This window comes from Aulonocara stuartgranti (assembly GCF_965226115.1).
Source record: "Aulonocara stuartgranti genome assembly, chromosome: 1".
In the NCBI taxonomy this organism is placed as follows: Eukaryota; Metazoa; Chordata; class Actinopteri; order Cichliformes; family Cichlidae; genus Aulonocara; species Aulonocara stuartgranti.
This window is the reverse complement of record NC_138939.1, coordinates 4,133,341-4,161,088: the sequence shown is the minus strand read 5'-3', so window position 1 is coordinate 4,161,088 and position 27,748 is coordinate 4,133,341. Positions and strand designations below refer to the sequence as shown.

At 38.8% G+C, this 27,748-nt stretch overlaps 1 protein-coding gene across 2 annotated transcripts in view; it reads left to right on the top strand.

Annotated features, from left to right (window-relative positions):
* The window catches only part of LOC309714747 (neural-cadherin), a 335,326-nt gene that overhangs the window by 96,114 nt on the left and 211,464 nt on the right, over window positions 1-27,748 (top strand). For both annotated transcript variants that reach the window (XM_082547420.1, XM_082547421.1), the window contains exons 5-7: window positions 5,216-5,327; window positions 11,542-11,791; window positions 25,698-25,840. In XM_082547420.1, coding sequence (XP_082403546.1) covers window positions 5,216-5,327; window positions 11,542-11,791; window positions 25,698-25,840 — 505 coding nt within the window. The remainder of the gene's footprint in view (window positions 1-5,215; window positions 5,328-11,541; window positions 11,792-25,697; window positions 25,841-27,748) is intronic.

Sequence of the window (27,748 nt, the reverse complement as noted above, 5' to 3'; positions counted from 1 at the left end):
AGATGGGTGTGAAGGCTCAGACATCTAAAGGGGGTTCGCAAAAGAGTTTGTGCTGCTGCGTTTCAATAGGAGACAGCTGAGACGCTTCTGCTCAGGATCCCTCCTCGGTGCCTCCCTTTGAAATTTTCTGGGCATGGTCAACTGGAAAGAGACCCAGGAACACCTAGGCATTCCCCAGGAAAAACTTCAAATAGTAGCAAGGAAGTTTAGCCCACTCCCACCTCAACCCGACTTGGAGAAAATGGGTACAGATGGACGCACTGACAGATGGGCGGATGGCCTCCACCTGAATTTATCAAAAAAGTTATCTTCACCTTGAGAGACATGTCTCTGTTTTTGTGAACACTGTTTCCTGTAAAACCCGAATAGATTTGTCTGGCTGCAGTGACTGCTTTGGGATTCCCGATGACTTCCTCACGTTGTCAGGAAGTGAGACAAAACAGCGGCTGACCGCTGCAGGCGCTGATGCATCTGGTCTGGTTTCCATCATTACTCTGGCCTCAGGCTAAAAGATGTCCTGCTGAACCAATCTGTCCTAAACTGCTCCACTTTGGGCCTCTTTGGCCTACAGAGCAACAAAAGCCTGTGTGGAGAAGGAGAGCGAGGAAAAACAATGGGTGAAGATGAGAGGATTTTTATCGAGAAGAAAAATACAGTTGGAAAGAAAAAAGGGAAGAAAATGGCAGGTAGTTTTGTATTGTACCGCAGCCTTCTTAGCCCCACGTCTGCCCAAGAGCTCTCCCTGTGTTCAGTTTGATCAGCACTCAAAAGCCTTCGCCTTCTAGACGCTGCAACAGCCGCTTCTTTGTCTCTGCAGTTTAACCCTTTAAGACCTACCATAGAACCAAGTCCGCCAGAGCTTATATTATATTTTTACATGCTGTGGAGCCATTTTTTGGAGCATTTCAAGTTGCTATACATCAATACAACCATTATAGCCCAACTTTTAATAATATGTCTGCATTAAGTGCATAGTAATTACATAAATTGCAAAAAAGTGCAATAAACTACAAAAAAAATTGAAAATCGTTTTTGTTTTTTTAACATATATTTCTAGTTAGAGAAATTTAAGAGGCTTATCCCTCAAAACTGTAAATACAAAAAAGTTGCACAAACTAGTTTCCCACCAAAGGAAATTTATTTTAAGTGTCTTCATAGTTTTATTTTTGAGATATACCAATTTTCATATACTGCAGGAAAAACAAAAAAATATATTATAGTGCAAATTTGCAAAATAACAGCATATGCATCAAAATAAAATATTTCCAGCAGTGCAATATGAGTCCTCAGCATCCCAGAAACGACACAGAAAGTCATAAAGTCAAAGATAACTTTTAAAAACACCAGTATAGGCTCATGAGGCCAAAAAAACTACATTTCTGCAAAATGACGTCACTTCCGGTTTCGGGCAGGTCATGCCGGACATGTGATAGTTCACGCTGATGGAAGTAGGAAGTGTTACAAACAGCTGATCGGACCGGCAAAGCGTGTTTCTGGAATATTATGTTTTTGTTGCTGCTTTTTATGCAGTTTTTGTAAAGTTATATGTGGAAGGAAACTGTGACTTAGGACAAGCTGATGGCATAAGATGTAAGTACAACTCCTCCGGTTTCATATGCAAAAAAAATTATTGCGCTAGCTTACATGGTTGCAGTGCTACCGGGATTTAAAAATAGTTACGCAAAATGGAGCGTGTCTGCGCCAACCGGCTTTAAAGGGTTAAAACGGAAATTGAATCAAATGTGGGCACATCACCGGCATTATGTTCACCATTTATCACACAAAGCATAGTTTCTGTCTGGCTCCGTTAAAAAGCTCTTCAAAAGCATGTTAACAGTATAGAAAAAATTCTGCTTTTGCTACTTAAGGTATTTGAATTTAAGATTAAAAGACAGCAAGTACTTTTGAAGGCCACTACATGAGGACTTTGTCGTTATATTTTCTTCTTTTTAAAGGATCTGGAGCTTTTGTAGTGAAATTATCATTTGTTTATAGCTTATGGGGCTTGACTTAATCCAAATCTGGATCCAGGAATTTGCTGAAGGAACTTTTTTCATCGCAAGAACAAATTTCTTGCCACCCCCCCCTCCCCCCAGATCCAATAGGTTATCTAATGTATGAAAATAGCCTATTATTGAAAAACTATATATTATATATTATATTATAAAGTAAAGCTCTTGCAATAATAGCTCTTCTTTTGCTAACTATCCGATTCAAAGGTTTTTTTTTTGAAGAACGCGCCATCTCTTGGTGACACCGTGCAATTAAATGAAGGGGGCATGTTTAGAGCGAAGCTAGGCGGGGCTCTGAGTGGCTGACTGTTGGCTGACAGTAGCTGTCAGAATTATTTTTTTTAAAACTTATCAAAAGTTCCAGAGTTATAAAATGAAGTTATGCAAACACTATCTAGTGATCGCGGCTGTCAATTACAAGCCAATTATTTTTGATCCAACACTGGAGTGGATGTTTTGTACATTCTGAGGGGGGATGAAATGCTGGCTGCCACCATAAACCCCTGTTTATCTGTTTACATACGGTTAAACTCGGGTATATTGTAGTATACCACATATCACACCACATATGTTCATGTGCTCATTTTTGTCAAGTGCTGCACAAGAGAGGAATTTGCTGTTGACATTGAATGCATGCCTGGATGTGATACCACAGTGACTCTCCCCACACTGGCAAACATGCAGCAGTCAGCATCTTCAAAGGATGCACTCATGTGGAAAGGGGAAAAAAAGTGAAAACAGCTAAAATGGCAAAGGGCAGACAAACGGTTTCAGGGCGAGTTCAGGGTTTGTGTTACAGACTGCTAAATGTAACTGTCACTTTTTATTATAGTGGAACATGTAATCAAAATATTTTCACTAACCTGTCACTATGTTTCTGTTTATTTAGTTTATCACAGAGATGCAGACAAAAACTAACCAAAGTTTATCACGAGCGTCACCATGCAGTGGCTGTCATGGTCTCAGTGATAAACTCCAGCTCACTGGATTCATCTGCAGCATGTCAATTTTAGAGGTTCATAATATACTCTTGCTCTTTCTCCCTGCCATCTGCCTCGGGAAGGCCCATATTGGATTTTGCATTAATTAAGACATGTTCTCTTGAGATAAGTAACCAATCGAATGGCATACGGCTACTTGTGACCATGCCAAAATAAACATATTCTGATGGCATTTTGGTTGTAAGCCTTCTGTTTGAGTTTAGACAAGTATGAAGCTGTCCTGAGATTGCAGACATGTGTTGTACTTGCAAAAATAGTGCCTAGCAACTCAAATACTTATCCACAGAAAGGCATCTGTTAGTCAAAAAATTTCATGTGTATAAAGTATAGAACTTTATGATGGAAGTTGTTCTTTTTTTTCTTTTTCTGTGACACTGTTTCCCAGTAGCAGGTTAAAAAAAATCACCTATTAATTTGTTTTCCATAGAGGACTGCCAAATAACGCACCTCTTTTCTGCTTTTGATTTTATTCTACTTTTCAGAAATCTGCCGCCCTCTATCAAAATAAGAAACAGACGTGCCGTATTTTTGTGCACTGGAGTCACTGAGCATGACTTTAATTTGCAGGTAGTTTCCAAGTTTCTCCCTGCAGGAGTGATAGCTCATCGGCACCATTAGTTACCTAACCAGCCTGAGACCTGCCTGCAGCTTCCCAAGTGTGTGCACATTCCTGTATGCGTGCGTTTGAGCCCATCTTGCTTTATTACAGCTGACTTCCTCTCTCTTCTCATTCAATCTTGCCTTTCCTCAGCCTTGTATGCACACATACTCTACCATTGTATATCCTGCCTATTTCCTGTCCAGCTAGGGCATAGATTTGCTCATTAGGACATGCAAACGCACACATCGAAACACCCAAAAAAAAGGTTGACAGTTATTGGCAAATGCGCACAAATCACCTCAGGGAGTTGACATGGGCAGATTTTATTTTGTTGTTCATTGCTTTGTGGCTGATCTTTGCTGAAGAATTAACTGATATTACAGAATTTCATCTTACCTACCAGGACTTAATACCAGTGGTATTTACAAAGCACTCACTGTGTGTATGCGATTGTGTCTGTAGGGTGAGTGTGTATACGTACAGCTTTGTTTGGGGAAAAAACACAAGAGGGACTGAGGGTCAGAGGCTTGCCTGCCAGCCCATGTCTATTTATTGCTCTTGGACTTGAAGCAGGCAGTCAACATCTGGAAGGAGATGCTTTGTTTGCCTTTATATCCCAAACGAACTGAGCAGTATTACAGTGTCTTAGCAAGGCAAACGCCTTCATGCTCACGCTAAATAAATTCATCCTTGCACACTACTCATTTGTTTGCTCAGTGCTTACAAGAAGCTCCACGGGGTTCCGCTCTCCACTGACCAACAAGAGGGACCACAACGCTAGTTCACTTGCAGCTTCTTCCCTGTGGCGAGGTCAATAAACCACAGGAATCAGGGTCAGGGCATGGATTTGGAGGAGGTTGAGATGAAGCTTCCTTTTGGTTGGAGATGGGGTTAATTTGGGTCACTCACACATGAAAATGACTCTGAATGCAAAGAAAACCAATTTTGGACAGCGCCTGAAGTAGTAATCCCAGATTTCAAATTTTCATGACACTGTGCCAGTATGACTTTGAATCTGCAGCATTTCTGCTGATTGGCTGAGCAGCTTTTACATGTTCATAGACAGAAGCAGTCTGAGATTAGAAATGCAAATGCTTCATTGTTTTAATTATGTTGTATTATTTTGTATTTCATGAATTAATTTTTTTTACCAGAATGCTTGAAAGGAATTTCAACATAAATAGCAGAAAATACACGAATAATAACAAACTGTCTGACCCAGTTCATGTGGACATGCTAACTTGCTTTAGGACTTGACTTGTACTTTTTCCCTGAGAGTATTTAACATGCCACACACATTTTACTGGCCTGATGCCTACTAGAGAAGATGTAAGATGTGCAAGGCATTCTTTTTCTTTTCTTTTTTTTTTGTTCAGTTATGAACAAAAGAGCTTACAGGAGCATAAGCATTTGTTACATATGACCAGTCGTGAGTAAAACGGGGAATTCTGTACAAGAAATAAAAACAAGAAGAACTGTTTCATTTCTTTAAAATGTGTTATTGACTGTTTAAATGTTCAGAAACAATTTGAACACATAAATTAATTTAATCTTAGCCTCTTTTTCCTTCTTTTCCTCTTCCCTCATCATCACCCTCTCAGGTACGGGTAGTTATTACTGATGAAAACGACTGCGTTCCTGAGTTCCTCCAGTCGATTTACAGCAAGGATGGTGTACCAGAGACTGTGACAACAGCAACCTCCCTGCTGCAAGGTAAGACAAGTCTCAAAATACCTGTTTGAGTACCATTTATAACCCACCAGCTTCACTGAGTGCATTCTTTATTTTTAGATTCACATTATTAATTTAAAGCTCAACTTACTACTCTGTATCAGTTTCTTATATGCAAAGGAAATTTAACATTGCACTGCCTTCCCTGACCTACAGAAGTAGGTTCATCTTATTTTTTAATTCATCTTCACTGATAAACAGCTCCCGGTTATGTAATTTCTGATGCACTAATCACAATGTTATTAATCTTTAATGTTATTAAAGAAATCCTGAAATGGTGTTTGTGCATTTTTTCACTGGGCTGAATTAAATATTTCCAAGTAAAACTCTCAGAATTGCAAGGACCTTTATTATGTGTGCCTGTATTTGGTGACTTTTAAAAGAAAAAAAGTGAAAGAAGAAAATAACAATCCGTGTTTTACTTCTTGTGTTACCAGTTAAATTTAAGCCAGGTGCAGCTCAGTGGGCAAACACGTGCCTCTGTGGGAGCTGTGATATGCAAATGTTTGAGAAGCTTTGCTGTAGCGGCTTTCAGAACAAAACAAGAGTGCCTGCGCTTCTTTAACATTCATGTATTTTGACTGGTCAGGAAACAGAGTAGGTACTTGTCAGCACCGGCATCACTGCTACTTTCATCAGTGCAGCTGCTGCAGCCTCTCCGTTCCTGTAATAACCCAAAGGGAACGCTTATGTTTCATCTCTTTGTGAAGAAATGGTGATGCCAACTGTTGTGGGTATGTCACAGTGACACTTTTACTCTGCCAACACAACTGACAACAGAGTTTTTCCGTCTTCTCTCGGAGACTGTTTCTTACTATCTCCTCTAAAACATTGTTGCTTTTTTATTAAAACTTATAGACATCTGTTTGTTTATAGCGCTAAACAGATCAATCTTTAGCTTTTTGAACAGGTAAACTTTAAACAGGGCAAGAATGAAAATGCAAGTATATTTTAATTGCTTACAAGAACTGTGTGAAAATGACTGTAGGTATGACACCGTTTTGGAAATGTCCATTAGCTGTGAATGCAGGCGGGAAGACTTTGGATTGAATTGATATTAAAGAAAAAAACAAACAAACACAAGACTGTGTGTGTTTTAGTGTTTTTTCTAAACATCTAAGAACAGCTAAGACCTGTAAAATCATGCCGTATTCTGAGAAAAGTTACTTGTTTTCAGGTGAAAGTTAACAGCAAACATGGTTTTTGTTTGAATAAACAAAAGAGGTGTTAAAATTGTTTACATTGCTTGGAAATTTTGCTCCTATGCTTCAATTTGCAACATTGTCCTGGAGAAAGCAAGCTGAATTTTATATGTAACTAAAACAATAATATAGCCATTACAACTTTAATCTGTTTTCCAGCTAGCCTACTGAAATGCAGTCTCAATGGTTATAATGATATTAATTTGTTAACCTGTTGCTTACTTGTCATCTTGAGGCAATGGGCAATTTTTAAATTTTGCCACTCCCCGGCTGATATCCAGCCCAACGAATCCTGTTCCATTTGCTGATTTATGAGTGTAAATATAATTTTAAAAGCTAATAAAAAGTTGAGTCATTGTTAAAAATACATTTTGACAAATGCAATCCCAACTTTGGTCTTCAGATTAATTTACTTACCCACATGCAGCTGAGATCTCCGACACCACTGGCTGGAATGCAACCCCAAACCATGACACAGCCTCCACTGTGTTTTACAGATGGCTGTACTCACTGCTGTACCTCTCACCTGACCTCCATGTACATATTGATGACATTTTAAACCAAAAATGTCAGATTTAGATTCTTCGCTTCATTAGATAAGTTATCACTGACTTTCAGTCTAGTTCTTGTGTAACCTGGCCTACTTCAGCCTTTCCTCCCTGCTTTAGTTCCTTAAGAATGGCTTCTTGATAATCACATTTCCCCTGGCACCCTTTCTGATCTTGTAGGTCTTGTGTCAGATCATTGCTGAATTTTTTTTCCTGGTTCTTGAGGACGCGACTTTCTCCTTGTCTGATTCACTTGTCCAGTTTCCTGAGATCACCACAAGTTTTATATGAAATATTATGGCAGTTGGGAAGGAGCCCCATAAGAAAATAGCTGAGGCAACAACTGGAGCACATGTGAAAGATTTCCAAAGTGGTCCCAGTGATTATACAGTAGGAGCACTGGGAGCTGTAACCCTGAAAATGGAAGAGTGGTGTAGAAAACATGCAGTCCAGCTCAGAAAATGTACAGAATCCTGAAACTCACAGGACCAGAGCTTGAGAATTACTTAGACAGTGTTTTTATTTATTTATTTATTTTTAATGCTTTTAAACATGCAGATGTTATTTATTTCTAGCGAACATGGAGAAAGTAAATGAGTGAATGGGGGAGTGAGGTGCGCACTGTGGGAGAGACGCAGCAGGCCCTTAGCTCGCTGCCATTAACAGGTGCACCAAGGGAGGCGAGAAGTTTCCTCCTGCTGTGCTGCTGTGTTCACACCCATTTCCATGCTTGTTTGAACACTTGTCAATATTTCCGTGAGTGGGGAAAAAAACCCACAAAAACAGTTATCACATTTCTGCACAGAGATTCCAGTGATTTCAAAATGCTTCAGGATTATGATATAGCAAACCATCTATGTGACCTGTGCAATTTTCAGTCGTAAAAATAGACTGTTGCTGCCTAAATTTAGTGGGGTGAAAAATGTGTCGTACAAATTGTAGCTTTCCCAAAATAATGAACAAAATTGCCCCAATACATGGTATAATTAATACAGTTAATTTTACCCAATCCACTTCTGAGTACATCTAAGACTGAGCAGCCCAACTTCCTGAAATAAAGACATTTTTCCCCCTTCACTTAATTAAGTGGGTTAAAAGGCATAGTATAAATTAAATGAGCAGGGAGAAATGGGCATCCAGCATCGTTTTGCTAAATCATGTGCTAGTAATCCCATAATCATTTCCATCGTGAGAGTGGACAAATCTGTACTTTGCCAAGTTGGAAATCAACTGCATAATCATAATATGCCAGAAAGACACGAGGGATGCAGCTAAGAATGTATAGAGGCCTGTTAAACAGTGTAGCGATGCTAGTGCAACAATGCTGATTCAAGATTACAGAGGACTTACTGATAAATAGATGCTTAAATGTTTTCCTGAAGAATAGAAATCTCTACTTAGTAAATTAAATATTGACTCATATGTGACATGTGTTTGGCTACTAGTGTTGCAGTTCATTTTCAACCCATCATCACTGAATGAGAGGCTGCTCAAAAAGCAAAACAGCTGTGTTTCAGTTTTTCTTCAGAAGACTGCACTACAGAACCAGGTGCAGGAAAAACACACATTTATTTTTATCCAACTTGTAAAGCGTAGAAAAATCTAAATAAAAGACTAACATTTTGGTAAAAGGGATCATATTAACAACAGTAAGAAGAAGAAGAATTGTAGAATTTGTCTGGACAGAAATGGTTTTTTCCACACTTGATTCAGCTGTGTATCAAAGATTATTCCTAGAAATCAATCTGACATAAAACAAAACACAAGAAACCACTAATGATGAATACTGACTATGCTAAAATGTGACACAATCATCCATTTAGTGTTAAATCTATATGGGGCCATCTGTAAGTGAAAACTCATCTCTAGGTATTTACAATTTTTGTGTAATGTTTATTTTATTATTTATTTCTGCGTGTGTGAAGTAATAAGAATGAAAGTATATACGAAGACCCATTCATGTATTAAGCGATTTCTCGTTTGACCATTATTTTCTTTCATCAGACTTCAATCTCGTTCTCTCAACAGTGGCCTTAGTGATATTAGTGGTATGACATCATTTAACTGAATCCATAAACTTTGCTCAGATAGCAAGATTAATGCCTTTGGTAGTTTGATTTTACACTTTCAAAGTCATAGTGCATTTGTAATGAAATGAAACTGAAATGATTGACAAATATATCAAACTTAATGGGAAAATATAGCAAAACCAAAAACACAAACAGGATGGTGTAAATGGAACCTCATGGCTGATTTTCTCTGGCTATTGTACTCTCATTGTTAAATTTACTTTAACTGTACCAAAGCATCACATTTCCCATTTGTGTTTTGTGGCTTTTATTTTATTTTTTTAATGGAACTGAAATATTTTTCATTCAGTTCAACATAAGGACACATTGAAGGCCACAGCCCCACAAACATTTTGAATATTACCACAGCACTTTGAAAATTCAGCTAATCCCGTGTACTCACATACGAAATGTCTCTGCTGAAATAATGAAGTGAAACTAATCATGCAAATAAACACTGACAAAGTTTATATACCTCCTTAACGAACCCAGATACTTTGTTTTGCAGGCATTTTGTTAATTGAACGCACTTCAAACTGTTAATTTGAAGCTAGTTAGAGTTCCCCGAGGCTTTATAGCAATAAAGAATTATGGTTTGTTAGTGGAAGCAAACAGTGGCATTGTTTTTATGTATGTGTGCATCTATTATTCATGTGAGCATATGTGTGTGCGCACGCATGTGTGTGTGCACTTCTGTATGGGCCCTTGAGCCAAATGCAATGTAAGGTGAATTGGGGAATTGAGCTTTTGATGGTGAATGTTCTTGTTAGTGTAAAATATGCTTATTCAAATCCCTGGTGGTCTTTTCAGTTTTAGCAAGGCAGTCAATTTGTGGCCAGGCGAGTCCTGGCTCCATGGATTCCCAATATGTGATGTGGAAGCAGAAATGTTGCAAAATGACAGTCCTTTCAGTGCATGCTGGGCAAATAACGCTTACTCCCGTGGCTTAAAATTGTGGCACTGGAAGCGTCAGTTTGAACACATAGTGTAGCATGAGAATTGAGATATCAAGTGCATATGGTTTGGATGAAATACCAGAAACAAACTTTTAAATAATTAGAGAACTCGTTCTGCACAAACAGTTTCTCTGGCGACTTCATTCAATATGGTACATTAGCTAAAGATAGTTTGTTATAAGTAGTAGTTTCATCAAAAAAAACCATGAAAAAAGCTAAAGCATAGTGATGTGACGTTACTTTCTGTGTTGGTTTCCACAGGACAACGCAGGCAGTATGTCCGTCTTTATTTTTAAGGCAGCACAGACAAACTTGGGGCAATAGCAACATATGCAAGCACCTGCTCCTCCTGCACAACTTTCATTATAAACGTGTACACTAATACTACAGACTTAGTAAAGGCCTTCATCTTTTAACTTTTCGATTTGTACAACTTTTATTTGTGAAATAAATCTTCTGCAAGTCCTCATATTTTTACATTTGAATATATAGTGTATTCAGAAAGTGTTTCTGCCCTTTCAAGGTTTCCACATTTTGTTGTTTCGGGCACATCTCCAAAGTGATTCACTGTATTTTGTTCCCATTAGCAATAGAAGTGCAGAACTTTTAAATCACACAGCAGTTTTTTCTTTATGTGTTGTACTAATGAATTAAAACATGAAATATTGAAATAATCCAGTTATATATATATAAAACATCACAGATGAAATCTTATGCATCCTGCTTCTGAAGGTTATTGAATTCAATAAACCTGGTGAACAAAGTCAGACATCTGCTGATATGCTATGTTGTATTTCTTGAAAACTTGCAGAAAAAATAGAGCAATCCTGAGTAAACCTTTTTCAGGGTCTCAGAATGGAGCTAGATTTAATTTTAACAAATTAAAGACCTGAAGCATATCAACAAGAAAACACAGGAGGAGCTTTGGGAAGATGCTGTGAAGTTCCTGCAGTGGCCCAGCTAGAGTCCTGAGCTGAACCCGGTAGTGAGAATATCATTGTAGAGACCTGAAGGTAGCAGTACAATCCTTTTAGGATCATAAACAAACCGACTAAGATGATTAAGATACTTTAACCACTTGCTGGTAATGAACAAAAACACAAATCTTCTTTCTTGTTCATTTTTATTGTGTATAAAGGAAGAAATTAACAACTGACTACTGCTGCTTGAATCTCAAACATATATGCAGATACATGAAAATGTAAGTTATAAATATATGTCACAAAAAATGAGAAAGCAAGAAAACACAGTTTCCATCCAGCTTCCCTCCTTTCCTCTTGTGGATATTTAACAAATTGGTTTTCTAGTCTGTACGGTCAGTCTAGCTAAATCACCAGTGGTAAATCCAACCTTTGTCGTCTTTGTTTAGTCCTTCTGAACTCTGTTTTTTCTATTCTCCATCTCTGTGTTCTCATCTTTAGTTTCGGCCAATGACTGTGACTCGGAAGAGAATGCAGAGCTGACCTATTACACCCTGAGTCCAGACTTCACTATTTCCCCTCACGGAACAATCTTCCCCGCGGGACCTTTAGACTATGAGAGACCTAATCATCTGTATGAGTTTGTAGTCATGGCCATTGACAAGGGGGAGGTTCCTCGTACGGGCACGACTACGGTACGGATTAGGATGGCAAACGTCAACGATGAGGCACCTGAGTTCTCCCAACACATGTAAGTAAGACTTGTGCTTTATTGTTTAAGAGAAAGAGAGATAAGCTCTATATTATTCTGTGGCTGATTCCTGCCTGCCTGCCAGTCAGGGTGAAGGCAGGAGAGGCTGACAGTCTTCTGGTGACAGCATGATGTTTGGTGCAGATACCGAAGGACCAACTTTGCTGTGTACTCATTTCTACATTGCCAAAGGCAAACAATCTCCTGCAGTGTCTCTTGGTTAAGTTGTTGAGTGTAGGCTGCTGCACATATATTTTAGGTGCAAGCTGCCATTCACTCTTTTGAGGTGCTGCATACAATTGAATTTTCAGTTGTATTGTTGGCACAGGGGCACAGAGTTTCTCTGCATTTTCTTTCTGCAACTTGTTCAACAGAGGATTTTATTTAGCGCTGAAATAAATAGTCAAAGAATTGAACGTAGGAAAGGCTTGATGTTTGAATTGCTCTTTGCTCCCTTGTTCCATCCTCACGAATGCACATATTTTCTTACTTTTCCTCTTTTTATGGCACCAACGTGAATATCTCTGGGGCTTTAAAACAAGCAATTTCTAAACAATTATGCATTTAATTACATTTTTTAAAAATATGAGAAACAAACCTGTTGAAGCTCTTGGGGCCAAGACAAAAATATGGCCGTTATCTGAGGTTTTCTTTTTTCGGTTTAATTAAATGCAAGCATTCCTGTCCTCCTTTCTCTGATACACTTGAATTTACACTTCAGATTCAGTTAAACTGGTAACACCTGTACAAAGTAGAATTAAATGAGGTGAACTAAAGAGCTGTGGGCTGAGGTTTTCAGTCAGCACTGATCCACCATCAGGGCCACATCTACAACACGTCTCTTTGAATAACTCTCCTCTCATGGTTGAGTTGCATTGATTCAGCTCCACAATTCCCTGCTGATTTCAAATAGAAATGGATCTATATGCAGTAATTCTTTGGCAAAAATATCTATTGCACATTCCTAAACATGCTGATTTGAAGCCATCTGTGATCAAGTCATTTTAGATTAAATCTGTCACCGGTGTTTCTGTTTGTGCACACAGTCCACTGATACCAAAGTAAATAAGGCAACCAGAACTACTTCTCTTAGAAGTTGAGTGAGCGGAGAGCTTCCCAGTTCAGCATCACAGCTGCTGTTAGCACACTCCCCCCTCCCGCTCGTGCTGCTGTGGTGTCTGCATCTTTTAATTGGTTGATTTTTCTGGCAGAGAGCTGGGCAGATTGGTGAGGCAGGGTCAATCAACCATGCCCACCAGCACCCTCAGGAGGTCCTGAACCCTAACTCTGTGTGTGCGTATGCTTGCGCCTATATATGTGTGTGTTTAGTAATTGAGAAGGTCCCAAGAAAGTGAGGTTTTTGTATGGACAGATTAATGTGGTTATAAAGTGCATTCATCCATCGTGCATCTGATATGCATGTGTTTATGTTGTTTATAGAGGAAAGGGACTAGTGTGTGTGTGTGTGTGTGTGTGTTTTGGGTTGTATTGACTTACTGTCAGCGACAGCCAAATAATCCATCAGTTCTTCCTCTGTAACCCTGAACCCTCTGTCACAACTGCCCTAAAAAGAGTACTTGACAATCTATGATTCATCATTCAGGCACGAACAGAGCTCCAGAGTCATCCATGCAGGCAAACACACTGGTACAAATACACTTAAATGTGCACACGTGATGACATCTGTTATGTGTTTGATGAAACAAATACAGTAGGGCCAGTTTAGTGGGATTATGCTTTTGATAAGATTGCTTACTTTCCCTCTGTTACTTATGTTTCATTTGCCTGTGTGCATGCAGGAAAAATGTGCATGTATGTTTAGTTACATGTGCTGAGCAGAAAGGAAAAAAAGCACGACACAGAGAGGGGTCATTAAATATATCATTATCCAGGCAGAAAATGTGGCCTATTTATATTGATCCTTGGAGTCAAAGGGAAGCGATAATGAGCTTTCATTTCAACACGTTTTGCCAGTTTATAATGAATCTAGGTTGCAGCTCTCGAAAAATGATGTGACCACTTAAAAGTGGAATTTATTTGAATTTCTTTTCTTAATTACACAATGTGTTGATCTTTGTTATTGACTTACTAAAAAGAATGTGATATGTTTTTCATGTTTATATATTAGACCTCAAGATCCTAATATACATATTCTATATGTAAAAGTGGCTGCAGCTTTATCATGTCACCCACTCAGTTTGAAGTCTTTAGTTTATTTTATTGAGCATATTTGGCTGAGACGGTGGAAAGTTATCAGCTCCACATGACTAAAACCTAGTATTTTACTCAAGAAAAACAGAGGCTTTGTGGAAAGGCTGGCAGTGTAATTAAATGCTAAATAAATCATATTTAGTCACAAAATGTCATTAAAAATGCTCTGAAAGACACTGCCGCTGTGGTGTAACTGACTCTGCTTTAGTAACTTGAATTAGCTCGGGTGAATTTTCATTCTCCTGGAAGGATAATCTAGTGTTGGTGATCTTTGGAGCCAACCTGAATTGGCTAATAGAGAAACACTTTTTGGCACCAGAAGTTGCCGCTTGTAAAAAGAAATATTTTTCTAGCTGATTTAGTTGAAGTAGTTGAGATTAGTTCAAGCAATCAATCAGCTAACACGTCTAAGATGTTAATTCAAAAAATGGTTTGAGTTTTAGCTTGTATCTCATTGTTCAGCCTTCTTGATTTCCCCACTTACCGATACACTTGTAGATTGGCAGATGTTTATGTGGCACTGCTTTACCTCTTGCAAAGGAGAGTTTACATCAGAAGGACTTCCTGCGAAAATAAAAGTTTAAAAATTGAGTGCACTGTAGTGACAGCTTGCTCCAAACAGAAGCCAATACCGGTACCTGTTGGCTGCCAGGTAATGAGCCATAACACAAGGACATAATTGTAGCACATGGTGTCTGTATTTTATTGTCTTGTGTGCTGGTACTGTATCTCTTGCTTCGTCTGCATTGAACCTATCCCTGCACCCTCTGCTTTTTGGACTATATTACACTCTGCAGCATTGAACTGTTTACTTCATATTGGTTAGGGAATGTATGGAATGTATTACACACCACCAGTGGTTGAACAAAAAAAGAGTAATTTGTGGCTATAGGAGATAGGGCTGTTCGATATAATGATATATATCGGATGACGATATAAAAACATCTATCGTTTCATTTTACGCTATCGTTTGTTTCGTGGTGTCGCAAAATAAGCTGTTTATGGCAATATTTTTTATGGTTTTGATGGTCACTGTAGTGGCTAAATTCATTTCTTAAAGTTCTCTCTTTCTCTTATATTTTATATAACCACACTACAGACGGACAAGCGCCTGTTTTTATGTGTTGTGGTTAGCAACAATGACGGTAACACCATAGCGCGTCCGCTTGTTTATGTTCCACGTAAACCTTTCACAATAAAGCTCAAGATCCTGTTGAGACTTTTCAAAATAAACTGAACCACGTGAAAGAGCAGATTATTTACGGATGAGAAGTAAAAAAGAGCCGCCAGGTGCTAAAAAAAACAACCCTTAGACTCAAACGTTAGAACAGGCCTTTCCCCGCAGCACGCCGTGTAATAAATGCTCACAAAGAAAACGGCGGCCGTTACAACTTATGTCTAAAAATGTATCGTTTCATGCATCGGTTAAAACGCTCGACTCCAGCTACATGACGCGCAGCTGGAAACACTTCCCGCAAGTCGAGCTGCCCGAGGTTCACAGAATTTACAGAAAATGTTACATTTTTGTGATTTATATCGTTATCGGACGATAGAATTCTTATATCGGGATATGAGATTTTGGTCATATCGCACAGCCCTAATAGGAGATCATGTGGACGGTCCTCACAATGTCCACACGCAAATTTGCTTAATAGAGTCCCAAGTGCTAAAGAGACTCCCCATAGACTTCCCTCATGATTAAAAACTCCTCCACATAAGTTCCAAGTGATGAGTCAATGCGCATACACAGTAGACAGTCATTCAGCAAAGAATGAAAAGCGAGCAAGCTGCTACCATTTTATATTTCCTAAAGAGATAATTAGACAGAACTGAGAGTGAACAGAAAGGGTGTGAGATGTATGCAAAGTTTTTTTTTTCACCGTGTTAATTTTATTGAATGATGAGATAAACATCTAAGAAAAAGTCAATAACACGGAGAGCAGAAAAAAGTGTTGTAATTTCCCCTTAATATAAAGTTGCTGTAATGAGGGCGATCGTGGCTCAAGAGTTGGGAGTTCGCCTTGTAATCGGAAGGTTGCCGGTTCGAGCCCCGGCTTGGACAGTCTCGGTCGTTGTGTCCTTGGGCAAGACACTTCACCCGTTGCCTACTGGTGGTGGTCAGAGGGCCCGGTGGTGCCAGTGTCCAGCAGCCTCGCCTCTGTCAGTGCGCCCCAGGGTGGCTGTGGCTACATGTAGCTGCCATCACCAGTGTGTGAATGTGTGTGTGAATGGGTGGATGACTGGATATGTAAAGCGCTTTGGGGTCCTTAGGGACTAGTAAAGCGCTATATAAATACAGGCCATTTACCATTTTACCAAGTAACTGATATACTGCTAATTTATCTCCTTTTTAAAATGAACTTGCTGTTTTTTTCTTGTTATGATATATTGATGTGTCTCTCTGGTGCTTCTGCTCAAGCGTCACCTGTTATTGTTCTGGGAGATTTCTCCCTCCAAATTAGATTTCTCTTATACAAACTTATTTCTCATTCTGCCTTTTGATTTCCCCTATTGAATTAGTAGAAATGATGATAGAGTCTCCACAGAGCAAGAACAGTGCTTCCGTGGAGTTGAGGTCATGTTGAATTTAAAGCAGACATTCACTGTAGGTTGTATGAAATAAAGTGTTACTGTGAAGGTCAACATGAAGACACATTGTTTTTGCTGTTTAAGCATCCAGTGGGAATTCTGTATTTAAAATAACAGCAATTCATGATTAAATCCTATACGTAGTAATGTTATTCTTTCCCTCATCTTTTTGTTACTTAGTCATGCTCATTTCAAAATAATGAAAAGACAATAAAATGTATAAATAAAATTGAATTGAATAAAACATGTCGAGGAAAGCACTCAGAAAGGGACTATTTGCAATAGAACAAATATACGCTCATCAACCACTTTATTAAGGAAGTTCAAACTGAGCATCAGAATGGAGAAGAAAGGTGATTTAAGTGGTGCCAAAAACAGGCTAGTCTGATTATTTCAGAAACTGCTGATCTGCTGGGATTTTCCCACACAGTCATCTCTTGGGATTAGAGAGAATGAAAAACAGAAAGCATCTGGTGAGCGGCAGTTCCTTAGGTGAAAATTCGCTGTTGATGCCAGAGGTCAGAGAATAATGATGAACTGATGAGTCTTGATTTAGATGGTAGGGTCAGAATTTTATGTAAACAAGATGACCTGTATCCCCATGTAATGTTTGTGCTATATGTGTAAGGTCGGGGGGGTCCCATTTCACTTCAGGGCAACCTGCATGTGACGAATAAAGCTTTGATTGATTGATTGACATCATGGATCCATTACCCAGTGGTGACACTTTTGGGCTCTTAATATGTTAAGAGCCCAAAAGAGTAATGTTTTATTCCTTTATTTATCCAGGTAAAAATCCTATTGAGATTAAAAACCTCATTTCCAAGAGAGACCTGGCATCAAGGCAAGAAAAGTCAAAAAAGTTGCTGGCCATGTCTACCTCCTGTTTATGAAGAAAATGTAAATGTCTCCTTGAAGCAGGGTAACATACCATGTCTCAGATCTCATTGTGTTCAAATGGCCTCCACAGTCACCAGATCTCAATCCAATAGAGCACCTTTTAGGATGTGTTGGAACAGGAGATTCACATCGTGGATGTGTAGCCAGCAATTCTACATTAACTATGTGACGCTACCAAAATCTCTGATGAATGTTTTCAATACCTCACTGACTCTATGCCATGAATAATTAAGGCAGTTCATAAAGCAAATGTAGTTTCTATCCCATTACTAGCAAGATATATCTAACTGAATGGGTATAAACATTTCTACTTTCAGATTCAAAATCAGCTTATCAAGCTGAGAGATCTGAATATGCCCCTAAAGCATGTGGGGTACCAGGAAATCACTTAAACAGGTTTCAGATCATTGTCAGTCACCAGTGTAAGTAGGCTTTGATATCAGGTATCTTTTTTAAAAGTAAAAGTCCCCCTGTAATTATACCTATGCATTACATTTTCACAGTTGCCTTTCATCACTGTTTTTCCCCCCTGACTCTAAAATGTAGTAAGAATGGAGCTAAGTGTGCTTTCAAACACTGGACCACAACACAGCAAATGTGAGGAATATTAATACAACATATTCCCATTTCTAATCCACCACTTTTATATTTATTAAAAAACAGAATCTTTGTATCAGCAGTTGGAGATCCTGCTTACATCATGTTATTACAAACCCAGTAGGATTGCAACAGACCATCAGCCATGCATTCAACACTGCTTTCCTCTGAGGTTCTGACTGGAAATCAGCTTTTTTTGTTGCTGTCAGAACTCAGGTATCAGCTCTGCTCATCTTTGCATTTCTATACAGCAGTATGACAGAGTGGTTATTAATATAATTACGTACAGATGAATGGGAATTTATACAGTGGGCTAAATAAACACACAGTAAGCAGCAGTTGGAGGGATCAGCGCGCACACACACACACACACAAACTCTCCATTATCCCCATGTCCCCCTTCCTTTCTTCATCTACGATTTATCTGGATAAACTAAAATAAAATTTTATAATTAAATTCTGTAATTAATTTACACAAGTGACATCAGGCATCAGCCTAAGGGACGCCAACTATTCTCCCCAGATCAACACAATAAAAACAAACCACATTGTAAAACAAAAAGTTTAAAAAGTAATTAGTGTGTCGGTGTGTGTGTGAGGCCTTTTTCATTTAATTGAAACATCGATTGGGCCAAATTAGAGTTGTGGTAGAGCCCCAGCATGATTGCAAAATGCATCTTATTGTAGTATAACTGCTTCTCTTTGGATTCCCTCGCAGTGATCTGGCCTCTCCTTTCTCTGCCCTATATTTTTTACAACACTCACAGAGGCAGTTGTTCATGCAGTGGACGAGCATCTGCTTGAAAGCGTTTAGGGTTAGACTGATTTAAGTGTCACCAAAGATCAGCTTAGAATTTGTCCTGAAAAGAAAACTCAGAAATTGCCATAACAGTGGAATATTACTTCTATATGTATTTATGAACTTTACATCATTCTTAGCTCAATATATTAACTTTAATGGCTCGCAATGTACATATAGGTCATTCTTTAATCCTGTCCAGGAGGAAAGGGATATGCATTGTTTAGTGATGATCACTGTCTCATCAAAAACCTCTGTACAAGTTTTCAATATATGTAAAATAATCATCAAAAGCTAAGAAATAACTACTGAATAAACTTACTCCTGAGATTACTTTCTCAAGTTCCATTTGCAAGATGATAAGTGACAAAGTTTAAAAGTCACTTAATCTCTTCTCAATAAAGGTTGAACCCTATAAACATATTCAGTTTTGCACTAGAAACAATAAAATCCTTTGGTTTTCCTTTAAACACTCTCCACAAAGGAATAGTTCAGTGCTTTTTTTTAAGGCAAGAAATGTACTCCTGTTTGTCTGTACTAATACTAACTTCTTAGCATGAAAAGAAATGTTGCCGAATTGAAGATTTGCACAGTTGTTTACATTGTTTTTCTTCTAATCCAAATGATTATTTAATTCCTCCAAAATCATTTGGTCTACTTTATTCTAATTTAGATGTATTTATAGAGTATTCTTGTTTTGTTAGTGCTTTTAAACTGATTGCAATTGGAAGGTTGGCTCTATGGAAATGTAGCCACAGATGGTTGAAGTTTCAAAAAGCTGATGTGCTGTGCTGTCAAATACACACCGACATCAGCTAATGTAACCATTTCGGCCTTGTTGTAATCATAAACCTGATTGTAAGCTGCCTACATTTGAATCCATAATGGTTACTCTGTCTGTATCTGAAATGCAGAAGTCGAGTTCATGTAGGGACAAAAGAGGTTTACTAGACTCTGTGAAGGAGTCATGCATAAATTCAGCTGCACAGACATCAGCTGTAATTTTGACATCCAATTGCAGACAGAATTGCACAAGTAGGCCTCAGTTCTTTCCGGCTTTCAGGTGAGATAAATACAAGCAATTATCTAATGATCTTTCAAATAGCTTCCTTAGACCACAAGTGTAAGCCAGTTGATCAATGTGGCCTATGTGCTCTTAGAGACTGCATAATAAAGAAACAAAGCACAGCATCTCCCCTTACCTGACTTGGGTATTGATCTGTAGGGAAGTGCACGGCTTGTAGAGTATGAGCTGAAATTACTCAGAAGCTGCAACAACACTTTACAAACGAGCAAATGAGTGGCACATCAGACATCTCCCCAGGCAGAACTAGTCCAACAGAGGCAGAAAGACTGCACTGACAGAATATGATCAGTGTTCATCTCCAAATAAAAGTACCTTGTTTTCAGTGAAAAATAAATAGTCCACCACTAGAGTGACAGGCGGATATATTTTTAAATCAGCCTGTCACAGTTACTAGACCTGCATTTTGAATGTGCACACTCATGTGGGCAGGCAATGAGTCATTGATGAATGACAGCAGAAATAGCAGATCTTTGAGTCTTGCCTTTAAGTGCACACACAGATGAGGCAGTAGCTGTTGGTTAGCAGTCTGTGGTGATAAGGACTTCTCCTTAGTCTGCTCCTTTCTGGCAGAGATGGTGCCCTGTGGGGAAAAGTGTATGTCAAATATCCCGAGTGAGTAAATAATATATGAAAGGACTTCACAATGTGACGTAATGTCATTTTTTGTGCTGCAGGTAGTCTGGGATGCTATTATTTCATACCTTCCTAAAACAAGGGTCCACCAGTTCACTCACTAACTTTAAGTTGGCCAGGTGTATGGACTTCTTTAAGAGACAAGCTCTAGCTGTTACAGTAAGTTAGCTAATGCAAGCTAATACGTTTGATTAAGCAATCATTTTGCTCATTTTGGGCAACTTGTAAAAAATCAATTTAAATGGCGTCAGACTTAAATTGTGACTTTATATTGTTTTACTTGTTGTCCACTAATGCCCACTAATTAAGGTAACTTTAAACATCCATTGCTACATATGAGTAAATATCATTTGATGCATGTCACAGTGCCCATCTCCCTCCTCTCGCCTCTCTTTTGCACACATGCAGCTCTACTGTTTTGTCAGAGCCACCGCACAATTAGCAACTGCAACTGGTTGGACGACATTAATCAAGTGCAACAATAAAACTACTAAATCATAATGCTATTTAACCTTTCTGCTGCACAGCAACCTGTCACTAGCTGGATCTGCAGCCCAGACAGTCTATGCTACACTGGAGCTAAAACAGACCCTTGACTAATTCCCTGAGGTGTACAGCAGCTGCGTGAAAGTGGGACAGATGGCATCTTGTAAAGCCAGAGTGGCTTTTTAGTAATCTTGAAGTTCTAGAAAATGAAAATATGGTTGTATTTTAATATGACTGGCATATAACCCAGTCACCTTAGCATGTGTGTGTTAACCTGCAACAAAACAAGGCTACGCCCATATTGTTTCTGAATATTTCTGTTTAGCTGAATAGGAAATAATTTGCTAGGAACACTCGTCTTCTTTCATAGATTCTCTGAAGACCTGTAGATAGCTGATTCTGCAGCTGACACAACCGGATGAATGGAGATCCAGTTTAAACGTTACTCTTCTAAGACGCAACTTGGAAATGCTGCTGTGCTCTGTATTTGCAAGTTGTAGACAAACAGGATGAACACGGATGAAGCTGTTTGCAAATACTGCATCTCATCTTTCCTTTCCTAGAAAGAGAAGTGTCTGTATGAAAATCACACCATCTGGATTTCCAAATACCATGTTGGTATTTTGGTTGTGACAGAAGTCACACAAATTAATATCTGAAAATACTCAAACAACTAAAATAAAACTGTCTGCATGTCAGAACACCAGTAAAACTCAACAACCAAGTACTTTGTCAGGTTTTTCACACATTACAGGCTGCGATTTTCAGACAGATTAAAGGCTGAGATTATGATTTTTTTAATTATCACTATTATTTCTAGTCAGTTAAATGAAAAGTGCATATTTCTCCCATTTTAATTTTTATTGTATTGTTTTAATCTGAGTTCAGCAAGCTGCCAAGCCTGTAAACTCACATTGTGAAAAATGTAACTCATCTTTAAAAATTTGCTTGAGACTAGGGCTGCTCAATTAATCGAATTTTAATCACGATTACGATCTGGGCTTTCAACGATCATTAAAAATGACTGAGCCGATTATTAGCCCCTCCCTCATTTATCCGCGATACCTTAAAGGCCGTCTGTGAAAATATTGTCGGGCATAAACCGTCCGTGGCGCAAAAAAGGGTGGAGACCGCTGATTAAGAGGACCCGAGGGAAGCTCGGAAAGCTAAGCAGAAGTTATTTGAAGAGGAGAGTGACTGCAGTTGGTTGAAAAGAGAGTTTAAAAAAAAAACTTCAGTGGTGTTGCACACTATTTTATATTATTTTTTTAAAGTCATTGTTAACCCTTTAAAGCCGGTCAGAGCAGCACGCTCCGTTTTGTGTAACTATTTTTAAATCCCTGTAGAACCTGAACCGTGTAAGCTAGCGCAATAATTTGTTTTGCATATGAAACCGGAGGAGTTGTACTTACATCTGATGCCATCAGCTTGTCCTAGGTCACGGTTTCGTTCCACATATAGCTTTGCAAAAATTGCATAAAAAGCGCTTGCAGGAACAAAAACATAATATTCCAGAAACACGCTTTGCCGTTCCTATCAGCTGTTCGTAACACTTCCCACAGTGAAATGATGCACCTGCTGTTTTCTTTGCAAATTTGCATCATAGGATTGTTTTTTGTTTTTCCTGCAGTATATAAAAATTGCTGTATCTCCAAAATAAAACTATGAAGACACTCAAAATAAATTTTCTGTGGTGGGAAACTATTTTTTGCAACTTTATTGTATTTAAAGTTTTGAGGGATAAACCTCTTAAATTTCTCCAAGTAGAAATATATGTAAACAAAACAAAAGCGATTTTCAATTTTTTTTGTAGTTTATTGCACTTTTTTGCAATTTATGTAATTACTATGGACTTAATGCATACATATTATTAAAATATGGGCTATAACAGTTGTATTGATGTATAGCAACTTGAAATGCTCCCACAAATGGCACTACAGCATGTAAAAAAAATAATATAAGCTCTGGCGGACTTGGTTCTATGGTAGGTCTTAAAGGGTTAAATAAATATCGTCAAATAATCGTGATCTCAATTTCAGTGAAAATAATCGTGATTATCATTTTTGCCATAATCGAGCAGCCCTACTTGAGACTCATCGTCGTCATTTAACCACCAGTATGGTTAATTTTTATAGTAATCATGAGGTCTTCCATTAAATATTTGCAGTTTTATTTATTCAGATGTTTCTAGTCTTGATGCCAAGGCAGTTCTTTATGTAGCACTAACCATCCAGAGAAGGTGGCATGCATTATGTAATGATCAGCTATTTACATAAAGGCAGCTGAAATATGTTTAAAGAATGTAGAGGGTCAGTTTCATCTTAACAAGTTGAAAGGGTCAACCTTTAAAGAAAAGTTTTGCTTTCAAGCACATGAGTGGTTTAGAGATGTATGAGCAAGGCCATAGAAGAGTTCAAAGCTGAAGTTCACAGTGTTACACAAAGCTACAAAGATAAAAACTGAAGCAGAATTTCATAGCAAAAAGCTGCACTGAGCTTGGTATGTGAAGCCTGATAGCAAATATACATCACATCAAATTAATAACTTATACATGCACATGTAAATATACGCTTTAAACTGATTTAAATGCCTTGACTTGCATCAGTGTTTCCTTAAAAGGATTGCTCCTTTGTGGGGATGAGCGGTCTGGGGCAGTCATCACGTGCACTATAAAGCAGATTTTTTTGCCTTTTCAGTGACTGTGTCCAAGAGAAGCACCGCTACGATGTCATACCACTTTTCACAGTAAAGACATTATCAGCCAGACACCAAGCCCAAAAAGTTTTTGATTCATCAGACCAGAGAATCATTTCTATTGTGTTCAGAGTCCTTTAAATTCATTCGGAAACTCCACACAGTCTGTCAAGTGGCTTTAACGCAGAGTGGCTTCCGTCTAGCTGCTTCACCACAAAGGCCCGAGTGATGGAGTGCTACTGAGACGGTTATCCTTCCAGCAAGGTCTGTTTGGCCAGATGGCCATCTCTGTAGAGTCCTGGTGTTTTTTCCATTTCACAATTATTGAGACCAGAGTGTTCTTGAGAACACTCTGAGCTATAGAGATGGTCTCATACTATTGCACTGATCTGTGTTTTGCCTCAGTTTGTCACGGACGTGTAAATAGAGTTCTTTGGACTTCATAGCTTAGGTGTTGGCCCTAACATGCAGGTCAGGGAGGTAGCTTATACAGATGTGCAGTAGAGATGGACTCTAGGAGAGTTTTCAACATCTCAGGGATTAATCATGCAAATGGGATGTGTCTAGGCCAGATTCTGAAGTGCCACAGCAAAGGCACAGTATTTGTAAAAGAGAGACCCTTTTTTGAGTTTTTCCCTTAATCGCATCCCTGTATGATATTAATTGATATGTTAGATGAGGCCTTTGTCTTTGACCTCATGGTTAGATATGCACACTTGCTTACAAGGGATGCACCCTTAAATGTTTAAAAGCTTTAAGCAGAACTGTGAAAGCATTTCTGTCTAAGGTGATGTTTACCCTTCACCTCTGCAAGAATCTCTTCTTTGCCATTTCCCTTGAGCGACAGACGTGCAGACCTTTGAAATTTGATTAGTGTTCAGTCACGAGTGTCCTCTGGAGTGTTGAAGAATTTGTGAGTACTGTGCTGACAGCTACTCATGCCTGCTCAGTCTTGTTTTATTGTAGGAATAATCATAAGATTACTTTCTATATGTAAGTTGCTATACGATTCTTTTTTTTATGCGAATTGCATCTAAAAGTGAATTTCTGAGTTATTTCTCCTCCCCTGTATGCTGCTGCTCAGGAATCTGCTGGCTTACATATTTGCATCTGCTCAGGGACTGATTAACACCTGGGGCTCAAGGAGGAATCAATTAACTATCTGGTATGAATGTGCAAAGCTGCATTCAGAAAATAGATTTCTCTCATTAAACAAGTGGCCTTTAACACACCTCTGTTACATGTTGTTGATTCACTGTGTTTGAGAGTGGCTCCAGATATGTTCCACTGTTATTACTGCTGACTTAAAACTGAGAACCACTTACACAGTCAGGCCCTTTATGGATGTAGCTGTAAACATGTGATGAAGCTCTCTTTGGTGACAGTAGGCAACACATGATGACGTAATGCCAGGCAGGAGGAATGAGCCATTTTTGCTTATTATACAGTCGAATATAGACAAAATGTTTTGGGGAAAAAATGGAAAATGCACTTTTTCCTTAACTTCACATTCTTCCAATTGTTGCTCTAATTTTGTCTCCATTCTTTAAACAACAATGTAGTAAACCTGCGATTTTTAGTGTTTCCTCAGCAGTTATGGCAAGTAGGGTTCATCATTTTCATAACTAAATTGCAAATACAATAAGAGATCTATGATATGTAGAGAAGGTGGTGCATTTGGTTGATAATACAGACCGTGTGTGACACAGTTACAATTCATATGAGTCAATATTTTTTACGAGCTTCCTTATGAGCTGTTTTGTTCTACGTGGCGGATTGAACTGCTGGTCCTGTATGGACTAGATGAAATAGATTTGAAAATTGACAATGCAGCTGTTGAATGTATCTCATTTTCACCATGTGTGTAGTTGAGGTGCTTATTGTGCTCTTGTTTTTGTGTGTTTTATCAGATATCGGACGTTTGTCTCAGAGGACGCAGGCCCCAACACATTGGTTGCTACGGTGCTGGCAAAGGACCCCGATGGTGATGGGATCACGTATAAGATCACCACAGGAAATGAGGAGGGCAACTTTGTCATTGACAACCAAAAAGGTTTGATAACTGGACTGTTTGTAGTTTTCATTCGATCATTAATGTTGAATATTCTTTTAACAACTGCTTGTTTCCAACTCCATATTTGTATTTTTGAAAACTGCTACATGATTCATCCTTCAAAAGCAATCCTTATTTGTCCTACACTGGGCCGTCTTGCAGCCCCTCAGTTCATCTTCTGTCTGAGCAAAATGGTTTATTCATCTTGCCCCTCCCCTTTCTTCTGATAGGCTTCAGCTAGAAAAGAGGAGGTTGGAACTGGAAGTGGGTGGGGCTTCTGTGCTGACCGACAGAGCTGTCTAAGGATATCTGGCTTGCAGTTTAAGTTTAACAGTTTTTACCTCACAGAGATGCCTTACTCTTGGAAACTTTCAAACTATCTATGTTTAAAAGCAGACACATAACAGAAAATAAGGAAAAGCAGAATATTTTTTGTCTTCTACATGTAGATTATGTACAGAGAAGAATTAAGAACTTGTGCAAACACCCCGCCCTTCAAATATGTGTTTCATATGAGTTTTCTCAGCACGGTGGCACGGTGGTTAGCACTGTTGCCGCACAGCAAGAAGGTCCTGAGTTCAATTCCAACATCAGGCCGGGGTCTTTCTCTGTGGAATTTGCATGTGCTCCCCGTGTTTGTGTGGGTTCCCTCCGGATACTCCGGCTTCCTCTCACCATCCAAAGACATGCAGCTTGTGGGAAAATCCAAATTGCCACTAGGTTTTAATGTGCGAGTGAATGTGAGTGACGGTTTCATTGCCTGTCTTTTTTTGTTTTTTTAAAGCTCAAGGAGACTACATGTTTGAGATACATTTACCTGCTCCATGGTGGTGCATGATGAATTATTTTTATCTTGCTGCTTAAGATTTTAGGGGAAGAATCCTAGAACCTCAGGCTGCTTGGGGCTCTGTTATTATTTTGCTCTTCACCCATTTAGCACAAACCCTGAAACATCCACAAAGTGTTCTCTTTCCACAGTTATTTTCACCTTGCTTTGCAGTATTTCTTCCCTGCTCTATTTACATACACCATATACATATAAAAGCTCTGTATTTTGTCAAGTGTGGCCCCAGGGGTCTTGAAAATATGCTTTATAGTGTGTGTTTTGGTTTAATGTCCTTCACCACAGCTACTGTTCAGTGGATGAGGATGCTTCACTGGCGCTCCTCTTACTGCTAGCAGCTTTGTAAAAGATATTGAAATTCTGACAGGTCGTGTCATAAAGACATTAGAATTACCAGCCAAAGTGTGAAGACCATTTTCACAGTCCCTCAGTAACAAAATACCATCTGAGGTTTATAGTCACACATCTCAACTTCCTCCGAGGCAGGTGCAGTAATGCCAGGAGCAATATGAAATGGGAAGCTGTGTTAATGACACAGTGTGTGTTTTGTGTGTGTCCGGGAGCCGTAATAGTGGCAATTTCATTGCGGTTCGACCCTTTTTGTAAATTGAAACCCCCTTTGAATCTGCATTTCACATCACAGGCTAATACGATGACTTTTACAAATTCAATTACTCAACTTCAAGGCGCAATTTCCTCTGTTCACCTGCAATGACATTCACTGTCAGCTGATAGCAGCGGCCATTTTATCAAGCAAAGAAAAGATTTGTAGCAATAACTCGATTTCGTCACCTATCAGAAGATGACTCTTTGCCATTTAGATTGTTGGCTCTGCTCGGGTTTTGTCACACTGACCTAATTTTTGCCTGTCATCAAAAGTTCACTTTTTAATTCAAGTTTCTTTCAGGCTTTCTCAAACTGACAGCGTGCGAGGTTTGCTATATGGGAAAAGTTAATGTTGACACCTCGCAAAAACTAATTGAGCCAAATTCATGACACTTGGTGAAGACGTGCTAGACGTGCATGGACAGTGGAAGACTCTAGACCGGGATCATGTTCCTTAA